The sequence below is a fragment of the Electrona antarctica genome, assembly GCF_951216825.1.
Source record: "Electrona antarctica genome assembly, chromosome: 8".
NCBI classification, from domain to species: Eukaryota; Metazoa; Chordata; class Actinopteri; order Myctophiformes; family Myctophidae; genus Electrona; species Electrona antarctica.
In genome coordinates this window covers 1,429,642-1,445,543 of record NC_136789.1, presented here as the reverse complement: position 1 = coordinate 1,445,543, position 15,902 = coordinate 1,429,642, and the positions used below count along the sequence as shown (strand labels likewise).

Sequence of the window (15,902 nt, the reverse complement as noted above, 5' to 3'; positions counted from 1 at the left end):
ATGCGCCAATAAGTTCCTAACTTTTCCTCTTACATTTCTTCCTAAGTGAATTCCTAAGAGAAGTCCAGTCAGATTCATGAAACGTTCTTAAGTAGGCAGAATTGTTCATAAGCATGTTCTTATGATGATGAATCCAAATCCTCGTAACTTGAAGGGGTGTGCCAGTTCATTCAAATTATCATAGGTAGACGCCCCATATATCCTAATTAGCATCCTAATTACCATAGGGTTATGTGGTGGGTATGGTGCATTTGTTTGGGTTGGGTTGTAAACTCTAAACCAGTGGTTCTCAAACATTTTCATGTCAAGGACCCCCAAATTGACATGCATTCTGCAGACCCCCATATGAAAATATTTTCTGCTAGGGAAATGCTTTGAAGATTTATCAAAATGTTTTGAAAATAGCCGATCTACAAGCTCAAAATGGGCAGTAATGGGACGCGTTTGTGAGCTTGTAGATTGACTATTTTCAGTATTGTCAAGTATAAAATGGGATTAAAGTGGTAAAATGTTCCATATTTTGCTGTGGACTGCCTGGAACTTCCTCAAGGACCCCTTGAGGTCCTCAGACCAAACTTTGAGCATCATGCAGATGGCGCTGTTTTTCCTTTATGTTTTCAGATTGCACTTATGAACGAAAAAGGCACCCTAAGAGTGCTCTACAGTGTGCGTAGATTCTGTTCTTACCTACGAACAAATCACAGCTAAGAAAAGATTGAGGGATCCCAAAACCTTCTTAAAAACGTCCTAAGTGGGTCTAAGAACAAATTTCCTCTTAAGAACTTCTTAAGAACGGTTGGCGCATGAGGCCCAATGTCTACAGAACGTTTGTGAGCTCTGAGAAGATGAGGCACTTTGGTCAGCAGATGTCGCCATTTATGATACTTTCAGCCACATCCTAATATATCCGCATTATATATATATTCGGCGATTTGGCTACACCGAATGTTGCATTTAATGTCAAAACTTGAAACCATCGAATCATTTATATAGCAGATCGAACTTTTCATTTGATTTCAGAAATTTGTATGTGCTTCCTCGATTCTTCTTTTCAGGCACAAATGCAACAGAACTTCAAGACAATTATAACAACATAACTTACTGTCAATAGGGCATAAGCTACACCTTCACTGATTAGAATCGATATTGTAGGGTTTTTTTCACAGCCGTTGATTTTTATGCGGTGTTTCTTCTTTTTTATTTTTTTTAAGAGGCAGAGCAGCGAATGTGAGCTGAATGCAGGGCATGACTTAATGGAATAAGACGCAAAACTCATTGCTTGGCAATATAGTCTGGTGGAGAACACTGAACACTGAAATGCTTTCGCAGGGTTAGTCATCGCAGCCACATGATTCCTCCAGGCCTGCTACACTGTATGCAGCTGTATTTCCAATTTAAGCCGATTAGATTTTTTGGGGGAGTAATGCCTTGGCTACTGTAAGAGGCGCTTTAGAGGAGGGACCGTGATGGATTCTGACATTGGTTTATTTCATTCGAACGTGAGATCACTGTTGACAAACACCATGTGATTGTCATCTGCTCAATGGGTTTGGGAGTTGGGAGATCGACCGTTGGTCCATCTGTAGCCTATTTCTCGGTGCTCCAGTCGTGCGTTTTGTGACGGAGCCCCTGGCAAACGGTATCTTTTCTCTCCGTCTGTGGTGAGTTGGGGGAGGCGGAGAGAGGATTGTGGTGGAAGGCGGTGTATTTTCGCTACACGCCTAACATCTATTGTTTTTATTTTTGGGGAATGAATCGTATAGTGCATGTTTTGCGACTGGACTACAAAACTTATGGTTCACTGCAGCATTTTGCGCCTTTTTCTTCTGCTGCAGATGATAGCGTGGAACACCATCACAGCTGAGCAGTAGGCTGCTATCTTACCACTGCAATTTTGGGGCAAAGATAGAGAGTGGCGTCGTCTTTGCAGTTAGGCTACTATGGCATAACAGGGGGATATTCTGGAGGGGAGAATCCGTGAATGTCTTGGCTTATCTAAGATGCCTTATTAGCGCGAAGCACTTAATTTGACTGGATTTTAAACCCGGCATCGTCACCCGGTTTCCTGTTTCAAGCTGCTATTTACACCATTGCAGAATTATTCGTAAAAAAGCAGCGGATCCCGATGGCATGGACACTTATGCAAGGTCTGCCGCGCTGCCGCCGTGCTACTGGAGCCTCTCTGCTGTCTCTCCATCGCCCCGCAGCCCAAAGAGCCCTGCATCCGCAACGCGACCTGCGACCACCGAGCCAAAGCAGGCGGCATGAGGCTTGATTCAGTGCATTTATCCATGCTGGTCATCGGGGTCTCCTTCGCCTGCTACTCCCCGAGTTTGAATTCCCTGCAGGACCAGGCTTACAAATCCGCCGTGGTGATCGAGGGGAAGGTGCAGTCTGCGCCGCTGAACGTCTCCGCGGAGCCGTACCGTGTGAATGTCAGAGTGCTGGACGTGTGGCCGCTGAACAGCGGGGGGCTGGAACGCGAGCAGCTCGTCACCGTGGGAGAATTCGGATCGGAGGCTCCGTGCACCAAAGTAAAAAAGAACCACAAGTACATTTTTTTCATGGACCCAACTGACGAGCCCTTGGTTTTCAAGGCATCGTTCGCGCCCCTAGATACGAGTGGAAAGAACCTTAAAAAGGATGTTGGGAAGATCTTATGTGAGGACTGCGGTAAGTTCATTCTTTGTGAAGCAGAACCCGGAAGAATGAATGTGCCCACTGTTTCATTGCCATGGTGGGTTATAGTTTGAATGGCAACAGCATGTATTAGTCAGTGGGGTAACAGACACGGGGGCCTATCGGGGCGTCTATGCAGCAATATTCGACAACTCTCGCAAGCTCCCATAGCCCCACATGATCAATCAAACTCTCTCTCTCTCTCTCTCTCTCTGCAACAGACATGCGCCTCGCACTGTTGCTTCTGAGGAATTGCAGTTTTGTCTGAGTCCTGTGTTGAACTATCTGCATTGTGCTCTATGCGTTTGAAGCTCAGCGTTGGTACCATTTACCATTCGGAAACATAGTTTTGACTTGTAGAAGGATGCTGTTGCTATGAGTCGCGGCATGATCGAGCATTGAACTACACGAGGCCTCGCACAATTTCAGCACCAGGGACAGCGGCCTGTTGCCACGGGTAGCCTATAACCTGCACTTGTCTTAAACCCTCTATCTAACATATATGAACTGTGTGTGTGTGTGTGTGTGTGTGTGTGTGTGTGTGTGTGTGTGTGTGTGTGTGTGTGTGTGTGTGTGTGTGTGTGTGTGTGTGTGTCCTACCCCCCTGCTTCTCACTGGCTTGCCCAGTTGATCTGAATTTGCACATTTGACCATTTAATTTTATAGGGCATGCAATTTACAATTACAATTTAGGCATTTAGCAGACGCTCTTAATCCAGAGCGACTCACATTAGCATGCAAAGCTCTTTCTTCAATTTAACAAATTTTGCTTTATTTGCGTATACATTTATTAGTGAATTAATTTTCCACATTAACTTCCAATGGGAAGATCGAAGACTCCCATTCAAGTATTTTTGAGTGGTGTAAACCACTCCTACAACTGGCTTTGTTAGTCTGTGCAGAAAAAATGAGCATGGTTGCTATGTTCACCCTGTTCACCCGGGTGTGATTTCATTATTGAGTGGTGTAAACCACTCCTACAACTGGCTTTGTTAGTCTGTGCAGAAAAAATGAGCATGGTTGCTATGTTCACCCTATTCACCCGGGTGTGATTTCATTACGTCAGACAGGCTATATTACACCACTCAGTTCACACGGGTGTGATTTTTTACATGGAGGCTGTAAGCGCTATACAAAACTTGGAGAGGAGGTTCATATAATAATTACGAAAATTCATAATTGTAAAATAATTACATCATTCGGCCTCACTTGGCGCTATAACAGCCCACTTTACGTTTTGCCCTATATAACTCTTGAACCGTAAGTCATAAAATAAAAAAACATTTTCTCTGTATTCATTGGGTCATGACTCCCCATATAGGCCACGCCCATTTGCGTCTAGAAAGATTTTCCACCATTTTGAATTTTCTTCAAAACACTTTTTGCTCTTCCACCTACAGATTTTGTCCAAATCTCACAAAAATCGGTACACATGATCTCTGGACCTATCCGATTGAAACACCACAGGCATTTTGATTAGATAGATTATCGTTCAAAGTAAGGCGGAGGTGACTTGACATTGTAATTGGCTATAGCAAAATCTGTGGGAGGGGCCTATATTTCCGAAGGCGTCTGCGTGATCGAGGCAACCACACTTTGCAATTTCCCCAGAATTCACCATTTCCTGCAGTACTTGCCCGACGGCACATTACCAACACTGACTGTACATCATTTGGTGTTCATATCATATTCGAACGGGTAAGATCTAGGACTTAGTAAAACTGAGTTGCAACTGTACTTGGTATGCTCTTTCTGCACTCTACACAAAATCTCGTAACCAAAAGAATAATTGGGATGCTGGGACTCAAGTGGTTAATGTAATCACGCTGCCCTGCACATTACCAGAAGGCTATACTATATACAAAGGCTCAATGGTGCTGTCTAATCCCTCACTGGCATTAGCCTATTCTTCTGTCGGCTAGGTTCTTCATGCACATGTGCATCTTCTTTTAGGAGGAGGCCTGCATGGGATTACATGCGATAATCTTAAACTGGAAATGTTTGGGGGGGGGGATTAAACTACCAAGAATTTGTTTTACTTTTTGAATTGCGGTATACTTCTTCTGGTTTTCAACAGGGATGACTGCAACATTACCAATAAAAAGAAAACTCAATTAGCTGGGGAATGCACTTTGGGCAGATGTTGCATTTTCATTGAGTATCATCATGACATAATATGAATAATAATATATATTAATACAGTAGCAATCAAACATTTATCTCCTCTCAGGCCCATCAAATCAGCTGCTACAGTTCAGTGCAGTGTTGCCTCAGTCAGTGCAAGTGTCAATGCAGTACTACACACACACACACACACACACACACACACACACACACACACACACACACACACACACAAAGGAGGGAGAGAAAGGAGAGAGAGAGATCAGTTTAGACTAATGCATCATTTATCTGAAAATTGATGTGAATGGAGGTGATTATAACAGGCATGGATAGTTTTGTAGATGCTGATAGGTACTCACAGCATAGTGGTTGGATGAATGGAAAACATAGACCTTGCAGTGTTGTGGAACCATGTGTCATGGAGAGCTGAGATGCAGGTTTCCTTACCAGACAAACACTGCACCAGGTGTTTTCACTAATTGGCCCCCCAAGTTGGTGGAAGGTGTGCTAATTAATTAAATCACCTAGTGGTTCCAGAATTACAAACACATCATGGGGGAGCTATTTTGAATTCTGAGCTCCATGACAACACATCACACTAGCACTCTTCATTTCTGTTTCTATTGCTCATCCTGATCATTGCCACAGTGTGGCCCATTCCCCTTCTGAATCACCTGGAACAAAGCCAAATACTTGAGGCCAGTGGTTCTCAAACCTTTTAATTTCAAGGACCCTCATAACTGTCAAAGTTACAGACCTGCAAGTGTCCATTTGGAACCTCCCCCAAGGGACCCTAAGGATCCCTGGACCCCACTTAGAGAACCATGAAGCACTACGCCTATTCTTCTTCTCAATCAACTGCAACACCAGCAAACCCACCACCTAGCTATGTCACAACTTATCCCTTTCTAAGATAAACTAGACCTGGTCACTAAAACATATGATGTAGTTATCTCTGAATTATTGGTCATCTCACAAAAAGCATATTTTGTGAAGGAGTTTAGGTATTTTGGGGTCTTGTTCACGAATGAGAGAAAGGGGAGGACGGAGCAGGAGATCAACAGGAGAATCGGAGAATCGGAGCAGCAGTAGCGGTATTGCAGTCGCTGAATTGCACGAAAAAAGAGTTGAGCCAGAAGGCTAAGCTCTCTGTCTACCGAGCAAACTTTGTTCCTACTCTTACCTATATGGTCATGAAGTGTGGTTCATGACCGAACGAATAAGGTTGTGGGTACAATTAAGTGGCCGAAATGAGTTTGAGTCTAGGACGGGTGGCTAGCATCTCCCTTAGAGATAGGGTGAGAAGTTCAGTCACCCAAGAGAGACGTGGAGTAGAACCGCTGCTCCTACGCTGGGAAAGGAGCTGGCTTAGGTGGTTCGGGCATCTAGGATGGTTGACTCCCGAGCATCCCCCCAGGGAGGTCCTCTATGCACGTCCCACTAGGTTTAGCGGACCCCCTGGCAGACCAAAGACCAGACGGAAGGATTACATCTCCACACTGGCCTGGGAACGCCTGGGGATCCCCTAGGGGGAAGTGGATAATATTATGCTCAGGAGAGGGAACACTGGAAATCTCTGTTGGAACTGTTACCACCGCAACCCGATTCCAGATAAGCAGTTGAAGATGGATGGATGGATGGATGATTTAAGATTCTGTGCCTATCGGGACATAACTCGGACGTCACTGAGTCGGCTCGAGGCAGACTACGCAACACTCGGGCTGGTGACTTTCTCGCCTAAGCTCACTCGGCGGAGCCTCGCGTGGCCCAATATGCCTTTTGGGGAGTGAGACAGTGTTGTCTTACAAACCTCCACCTTCTGCACTACCACTATTAGCGATAACACTGTAATAATGTGAGGTGAATGACAGAGCTATACCTCACTTTTTTCAGTTGAGAGGTGTCACCTAGGATCTGTGCAAGGCCATCTAGGTCACTTTCTTGGTCCGGCAACTCCAGCTGGCAAATTGGTTGCACTGGTAGGCAAACTGGAGCTGAACGTTTGATGGGATGCATGGATGTCAGTGGGGTGGGTGGACAACAAACACTATTTCTGAATGATTGCAACCTTTGCAAAATAACAATTTAAGGAAAATAAAAGAAGATATACTGTCTTGGATTTCTATGGGCACACTTTATACTTTTATTGAGGTATGTAACGAGAACAGAGTACGTTTCTGACTATGCAGTAACTATGGGCTGTTATCGCGAGATAACTTCAAGACGTTACTTCGTTACATCTGTCTAGATCTTTTCATTGTACTGTACATAGCAATGTGCAAACAGGGTATGCAATGCTTAATCGTATCCATAAAAATAAATTATTTATAAAAACATTTTTTTCCCAAAAGGATAATTTTAGGGGTGAGAGAAGTGGGGGGACTCCTTTTCGAATATGCGTTTATTTTTAAATCTATTTAATTTGTTATATTTGTATTAAAATTGCTTTATTTGAAATAAATATAAAAAAACACCAAGTGTTCAAGTACAGTTGTAAATCCCGTCTGTTTTTACTAAGAATAGAGGGTTTCAGTGGTTAAGTATTACTGCTCAGGTACACTTCCACATGGGCAAGCCACGGTTCGTCCAGAACCAAATGTATAACATGTTATACTAGTGATGCACCGAATATTCGTCCGCAGAAAATATTCGGCAGAAAATGGCTAAAAATGCATTTTCGGCCTATTCGTTTTCGGCCCGAATAGGCAGAAAATATATCACCGAATAGTGTATGCAATTAATGCATTCGAAAGAGCTGAATAAATGTTTTATGGACCCATAATAGTGATTATTATTTAAGTAAAGTTTTCCATAACCATTTATTTTGCCATAAATTAGGTAGCTTTATGGTACGGCCATGACAGCAATGGTAGGAAAAAAGATATATAATATTAATCATATTCGGATATTCGGTATTCGGTTTTTGGCCAACTGTTTCCTATATTCGGTATTCGGTTTCGGCCAAGAATTTCCCTTTCGGTGCATCCCTATGTTATACTGTATACCTCTATTCATTCAAATTATATTTTTCTTGGGACTCTCTCAGTTATTGTGACCCACTTTTAGGTTGTGACCCACTGGTTTAGAAACAGCCAAGTGGTCACTAGAGTTTAGACTCTAGACTCTGGTGACTGGCACACACGATAAGGCGTCCCCCTCCCCCTAACATCCCACATCTTTAGGCTGCCCTCAATTCCCTCCCTTGAGGCAGTACAAAATCTCCTTTTGACACAATTCACAAGCCTAGCCTGAGGAATTCTGTCAAAATGGGTCCAGCTGGTTTCTTGTAGGACTAGTTCATATCATCGCTGTTGGGCAGAAACCTTGTCTATTTCCTCTTTTTCATAAATTAATGCCCAATTTTATACTTAATTGTACAACAGTTTTGCACTAAAGTTGAAACACGATTGTAGATCTGCTATTTTTGCTATTTGAAAAATTGATAGAAATAGAAACAAAAGCTAAAGTTAAACTTTTCGACAATTAGTTTGATTAACTTTTATACCCTTGTTTCTACTTTTAATAAAACAGTGCAGAAAATTCTTGTTTGTACGGACATGGTGGTCAACAAGAGATCAGAGTCGTCATACTCATGACTGTGGTTTCAAGTGTGTCACATCTGCCTGTTAGCTCTTATTATTTGGCATAAGAATAGTGTTTTCGTCCCATATGGCTCAACCTAGATCAAAAGTCTGTAATAAATCCAGTTTGATGGTGGGGTCCCCCCTAGCTCTTGTCTATCCACAGATCCCATGGAGGAGACCAATATTTTAATTGTGTGAACAAATATCGCTTTTTAACCACTTGAACTCTACACTTAATAACTCTAATCCCTAAAAGGTTCGCTCTACACAAAATATCTTCTCAATGCATGTGTGAGCTTGTAGATCTGCTATTTCCACCGAATGTTAGCCCCAGAATAGGGATGCTAGGGTTCACGTGGTTAGTGAATCACACAAAGAGGAGCAATGTTATTAGTTACTATTACTGAGGGGGTGCATGGAATGGTACTGTACCATGCTAGTGACAGTATAGAGTATATAAGAGTTTGTTCAAATATGATGCCCACACCAATGGTTCCTCCCACCAGGTTTAAAACTGAGAACCCCAAATCAGGATTACATATATTAAATAACACAATTACCTATTAAATAATATAATATTCCTCTATTGAAGTTGTTTATCTGTGATCTGTTAAATTAGATAATCGCTCGAGCCACTTATGGGACCTGTTTGACTAATTGGGTAACATCAATGAATGCTAGGGTAGAGTGGTATGTTATGGTATTTTTAAGACTTTTAAAAAGCGATGAATATATTGATTAGTAACTATATCACTGTCAAATTCATTGTGACAGCAAAATTGAATTTAGTGTGTGATCTGTTTTGTATTGGCAGATTCATTTCTCCTTCCTGTGCAGTTTTAAAAGGCTCAGCTTTCTCTTTCAATCTAAGCTACTACTAGCAAGTCGCACACAGCAGGGCATAAACCTAGATTAGCCAACCACACAGCAGGGCATAAACCTAGATTAGCCAACCACACAGCAGGGCATAAACCTAGATTAGCCAACCACACAGCATGTAAAACCACACAGCATGTAAAACCACACAGCATGTAAAACCACACAGCATGTAAAACCACACAGCAGGGCATAAACCTAGATTAGCCAACAACAGCATGTAAAACCACACAGCAGGGCATAAACCTAGATTAGCCAACAACAGCATGTAAAACCACACAGCAGGGCATAAACCTAGATTAGCCAACCACACAGCATGTAAAACCACACAGCAGGGCATAAACCTAGATTAGCCAACCACACAGCATGTAAAACCACACAGCAGGGCATAAACCTAGATTAGCCAACCACACAGCATGTAAAACCACACAGCAGGGCATAAACCTAGATTAGCCAACCACACAGCAGGGCATAAACCTAGATTAGCCAACCACACAGCAGGGCATAAACCTAGATTAGCCAACCACACAGCATGTAAAACCACACAGCAGGGCATAAACCTAGATTAGCCAACCACACAGCAGGGCATAAACCTAGATTAGCCAACCACACAGCATGTAAAACCACACAGCATGTAAAACAGGTATTGCTTCATTTTAATTCACTTAGTATATACGTATATGTATGTATGTCGGTCGATGAAAGTGCTGTATATGTTGTAGCCTTCCTTTTATGTTGTCTAAGCACCAAGCACAAAACCCTTTGAAGTCTATATTGCATTATAGAAAGTGTTACTAAATGAATTGCATGAAACTCATATTAGCTATAGCCAATGAGGTGTTTTTAAAGAGTTTGTACACTCCGGCAGCAGGCTCTGTGACGGCTGACTGGTGCATGGGGAAAATCCAGGAGCATTCCAGGTGGTCCCTACTAGCTCAGTGGTTCTTAAATCCAGGAGCATTCCAGGTGGTCCCTACTAGCTCAGTGGTTCTTAAATCCAGGAGCATTCCAGGTGGTCCCTACTAGCTCAGTGGTTCTTAAATCCAGGAGCATTCCAGGTGGTCCCTACTAGCTCAGTGGTTCTTAAATCCAGGAGCATTCCAGGTGGTCCCTACTCCCTACTAGCTCAGTGGTTCTTAAATCCAGGAGCATTCCAGGTGGTCCCTACTCCCTACTAGCTCAGTGGTTCTTAAACCTTTTCATGACAAGGACCCCAAAATGAGTGTATTTGGCCCCCATCTGAAAATACCATGTGCCAGGGAACCCCAAGATTTGTGTTGTTAAAATGTATAAACAATATTTAAAATGATAAAAAAGCAGATCTACAAGCTCACGACGCATCTCACTAACATTGGGTTAGTGCTTAAACCCCTAGAATCCCCCAAGGACCCCACTTTGAGAACCCTCCTAGAACTCCCTCTAGCTAAATAATTAGATTTTTACACTCTCTGAGTGTAATGAACACTCAGGATTTGACAGTCTGGTCTTGCTATAGACACAGCTCCATAACTGAGAGGTCCATGCCGGTCTCTTGTTATAGACACAGCTCCATAACTGAGAGGTCCATGCTGGTCTCTTGTTATAGACACAGCTCCATAACTGAGAGGTCCATACCGGTCTCTTGTTATAGACACAGCTCCATAACTGAGAGGTCCATGCTGGTCTCTTGTTATAGACACAGCTCCATAACTGAGAGGTCCATGCCGGTCTCTTGTTATAGACACAGCTCCATAACCGAGAGGTCCATGCCGGTCTCTTGTTATAGACACAGCTCCATAACTGAGAGGTCCATGCCGGTCTCTTGTTATAGACACAGCTCCATAACTGAGAGGTCCAAGCCGGTCTCTTGTTATAGACACAGCTCCATAACCGAGAGGTCCATACCGGTCTCTTGTTATAGACACAGCTCCATAACTGAGAGGTCCATGCCGGTCTCTTGTTATAGACACAGCTCCATAACCGAGAGGTCCATGCCGGTCTCTTGTTATAGACACAGCTCCATAACTGAGAGGTCCATACCGGTCTCTTGTTATAGACACAGCTCCATAACCGAGAGGTCCATGCCGGTCTCTTGTTATAGACACAGCTCCATAACCGAGAGGTCCATGCCGGTCTCTTGTTATAGACACAGCTCCATAACCGAGAGGTCCATGCCGGTCTCTTGTTATAGACACAGCTCCATAACTGAGAGGTCCATGCCGGTCTCTTGTTATAGACACAGCTCCATAACCGAGAGGTCCATGCCGGTCTCTTGTTATAGACACAGCTCCATAACCGAGAGGTCCATGCCGGTCTCTTGTTATAGACACAGCTCCATAACTGAGAGGTCCATGCCGGTCTCTTGTTATAGACACAGCTCCATAACCGAGAGGTCCATGCCGGTCTCTTGTTATAGACACAGCTCCATAACTGAGAGGTCCATGCCGGTCTCTTGTTATAGACACAGCTCCATAACCGAGAGGTCCATGCCGGTCTCTTGTTATAGACACAGCTCCATAACTGAGAGGTCCATGCCGGTCTCTTGTTATAGACACAGCTCCATAACTGAGAGGTCCATGCTGGTCTCTTGTTATAGACACAGCTCCATAACTGAGAGGTCCATGCCGGTCTCTTGTTATAGACACAGCTCCATAACTGAGAGGTCCATGCTGGTCTCTTGTTATAGACACAGCTCCATAACCGAGAGGTCCATGCCGGTCTCTTGTTATAGACACAGCTCCATAACTGAGAGGTCCATGCTGGTCTCTTGTTATAGACACAGCTCCATAACTGAGAGGTCCATGCCGGTCTCTTGTTATAGACACAGCTCCATAACTGAGAGGTCCATGCTGGTCTCTTGTTATAGACACAGCTCCATAACCGAGAGGTCCATGCCGGTCTCTTGTTATAGACACAGCTCCATAACTGAGAGGTCCATGCCGGTCTCTTGCAGCAAACAATGCGTGACTATCAGCATCCACTATGTTGTCATCGTGTCCCTGAGCAAAACACTGAACCTCTCCCTGCTCATTAACTGCAAGTCACTGTGGATAAGGGACACCAGCTAGAATCAGTGATTCACACACATTTAAAATGTAAGGACCTCCCAGTTTGATATGCACAATGATTAGGCCACAGACCCCCATTTGGTACGATTTGTTTTAATGCTGTGACCCCAATCTTCACTGTAAAACCCTCTAAGAGTACAATGTTTCTCTCAACCACAAGATGCCTTGAATGTTGATGCTTCGTAACCATTGAAACCAAAATCATTTCGGATGCAGACCATGTCAACTCAGTCCCAGGTTTCCAAGTCGAGTACTATGTTCAGTCTCACCTTAAATGGCACTGAGTAGTTGTACTCATAGTCATGGTTTTATTCCCGATAACAAGTCTGATACCCATAGCTTGCATATAGAGTAGAGTACTTATCCCATACCAGTGTGTAATTAAAACAAATCTAGGACATTGGTTCTCAAAGTGGGGTCCAGGGACAGGACTTTGATTGAAATAAAAATGAGGAATGAATATACATTCCATTAATAATTGTTAAAGTGCAGATACAATTTACAAAATCATAATGTAAATAGCACAGTAAGAAAAACAGTAGTGCAACATCAGCTGAAGCATTCAAAATACAAAATAATTGATTACTGTAAATTACATTATCATGTGATAAATGTGTGGCATCGGAATGGCATAGACTGGCATACTCACCCGATGGGAACAACTCTACTTGTAACGGTGCCGATGTGAAGGAACAACTCTACTTGTAACGGTGCTGGTGTGAAGGAACAACTCTACTTGTAATAGTGCTGGTGTGAAGGAACAACTCTACTTGTATAATGGTGCCGATGTGAAGGAACAACTCTACTTGTAATGGTGCTGGTGTGAAGGAACAACTCTACTTGTAATAGTGCTGGTGTGAAGGAACAACTCTACTTGTATAATGGTGCCGATGTGAAGGAACAACTCTACTTGTAATGGTGCAGATGTGAAGGAACAACTCTACTTGTAATGGTGCCGATGTGAAGGAACAACTCTACTTGTAAGTTGTAACGCTGCCGATGTGAAGGAACAACTCTACTTGTAACGATGCTGGTGTGAAGGAACAACTCTACTTGTAATGGTGCAGATGTGAAGGAACAACTCTACTTGTAATGGTGCCGATGTGAAGGAACAACTCTACTTGTAAGTTGTAACGCTGCCGATGTGAAGGAACAACTCTACTTGTAACGATGCTGGTGTGAAGGAACAACTCTACTTGTAATGGTGCTGGTGTGAAGGAACAACTCTACTTGTAATGGTGCTGGTGTGAAGGAACAACTCTACTTGTAATGGTGCTGGTGTGAAGGAACAACTCTACTTGTAATGGTGCTGGTGTGAAGGAACAACTCTACTTGTAATGGTGCTGGTGTGAAGGAACAACTCTACTTGTAATGGTGCTGGTGTGAAGGAACAACTCTACTTGTAACGGTGCTGGTGTGAAGGAACAACTCTACTTGTAACGGTGCTGGTGTGAAGGAACAACTCTACTTGTAATGGTGCTGGTGTGAAGGAACAACTCTACTTGTAATGGTGCTGGTGTGAAGGAACAACTCTACTTGTAATGGTGCCGATGTGAAGGAACAACTCTACTTGTAATGGTGCTGGTGTGAAGGAACAACTCTACTTGTAATGGTGCTGGTGTGAAGGAACAACTCTACTTGTAATGGTGCTGGTGTGAAGGAACAACTCTACTTGTAACGGTGCCGGTGTGAAGGAACAACTCTACTTGTAACGGTGCTGGTGTGAAGGAACAACTCTACTTGTAACGGTGCCGATGTGAAGGAACAACTCTACTTGTAACGGTGCCGGTGTGAAGGCCTTGAAACGTTGAGATTCAACGGATCAGTGGTTTTGCAGTAACGCACAATGGCCAGGTTGTTTTTCTCTGGAGATTCGGCTGAATTCTTCTCCTTGTTCCCTGGGTCACTGGTGCTCTCTGTTTGCTCTGACAGGCACATTTGATGCGTATTGTTGCTGTCAGACACAAATCTTGTATCTCCATATTTCAACTTTTCATATTTCTTCATACATTTATTATGCCTAAATTTGGCGTAGATCGGCTATCGGTTGAAGTGAAAATGGTTAATAATACCTAGAATTTATATGGCACTTTTCCAAGTACTATGAATAGACGGGCAGCTGAATTTTGAACATATTGGAGTCTATTGAGGGCTTTGGACGTGATGCCATGAAGGATACTGTTGCAGTAGTCTAACCGGAATGTAATGAAGGCGTGGATAGGTGTTTCGGCAGCAGAAGATGTCAGGGAGGGCCGGAGAAGGGCAATGTTCCTGAGGTGAAGATGGCTGTTTTAGTGATGTGGTTCACGACATGGGGGATGAATTAAAGGGTAGGGTCTAAAATGACACCTAGGTTGCGGACGTGGGTGGAGGTTGTGACAAGGGAGCCATCGATGTTGAGTGAGAAGTCCTGGGTGGAGCGGGTAAGGGAGTTGGGGCCGATAATGATGAATGCATGAATGCAGTTGAGTTTGAGAAAGTTGTGTCTGTGGTGTAATCAGTGAGTATCAACAAGAGCTTGTGACTACATAATAACTACATTGGATCGATTGGATCACCGGTAATATATATTTCTTTACATCTCCTGAAAAGTTAAGGTTTTGGACATAAAAGATTTCCACCCGACAGCGACGACATGCAGAGGATGTACTACAATAGGTACAGGGACAGTTTCTGTGATTGCTCCCTCATTTACCTGTCCAATTACGGCATGCTCTTTCTTGCCAAAAAGTTCCCTGTCATTTCAGAGGACATGCAGTTATACAGGTTATTATTATGATGATGGAAAGAGGCTGGCACCGTAAAGTCTCGTGTATGCCTATATTTCTTACTTCCAGGCAAAGTTTGACAGATAAGGTGGCTAATTAGAGGTTTTTGGTCAGCTGATTGGAGCACAGCGCTGTTTCCTGCCACTGTGGATGGACAGAGTTGTTGTATAATTAAAGCCAGCATGGTACAGTCATTGAGCTTTCATAGATTTAATCAAAACAAAATTAAACCAGTTAAATTTCCTCAAAAGTTTAATGGATCGTGATGTCCTGTAAATGGCATTTTAACAAAAAGTATAACAAAAGTAAACGAAAACAGCATTAACTTTCTGCTTTCTTGTCCCCATCATTCTGTTCTCGGATTTCTGGTATAGTTGAAATAACACAAAAAATGAGAAATAAATAACACTGATTCAGTGCAAGCAACGAAAGCACATATTTCATAGTAGAAATACTTCATAGTATATATGGTATTGTTGTCATATTTGTTTTGTCCAGCATTATAGAGTAGTAGTAGTAACAGCATTGCATTCTTTTTTTGTTTAGTAAGACGCTAACATTCCACATTAAATGATTCTTAATCACCAAGAAGAAGATTGACTAAATGGACAGTGAAGGAAAGACAGGGCTTGTTGTGCAGGAATTGATGCAGATTAGTGGTGAAATGTTTACAAGAATACTTTGTTTTGTAAGTTAGCTGTTTGGAGTTATCTGTTTTTATAGAGTTTGATTAGCAGTCTTGATCACAGGCCTGATGTTGATTTAAATCCAATCTTTGATCTATACCAACATTTGTCCTTGTAGTAGTTTCAGCAAAGACCGTC

General features: G+C 42.9%; 1 protein-coding gene across 3 annotated transcripts in view; it reads left to right on the top strand.

Moving 5' to 3' along the window:
* Positions 1-15,902, top strand: part of nrg2a (neuregulin 2a) — a gene marked incomplete at its 5' end in the record, with an annotated part of 194,291 nt that overhangs the window by 38,574 nt on the left and 139,815 nt on the right. The window contains one exon of one of the 3 annotated variants that reach the window (XM_079508337.1): positions 2,265-2,673. The exons of the other annotated variants lie outside the window; for them this stretch is intronic. Coding sequence (XP_079364463.1) covers positions 2,265-2,673 — 409 coding nt within the window. Of the gene's footprint in view, positions 1-2,264; positions 2,674-15,902 lie in introns of those variants that run through there. 3 annotated transcript variants of the gene reach the window in all.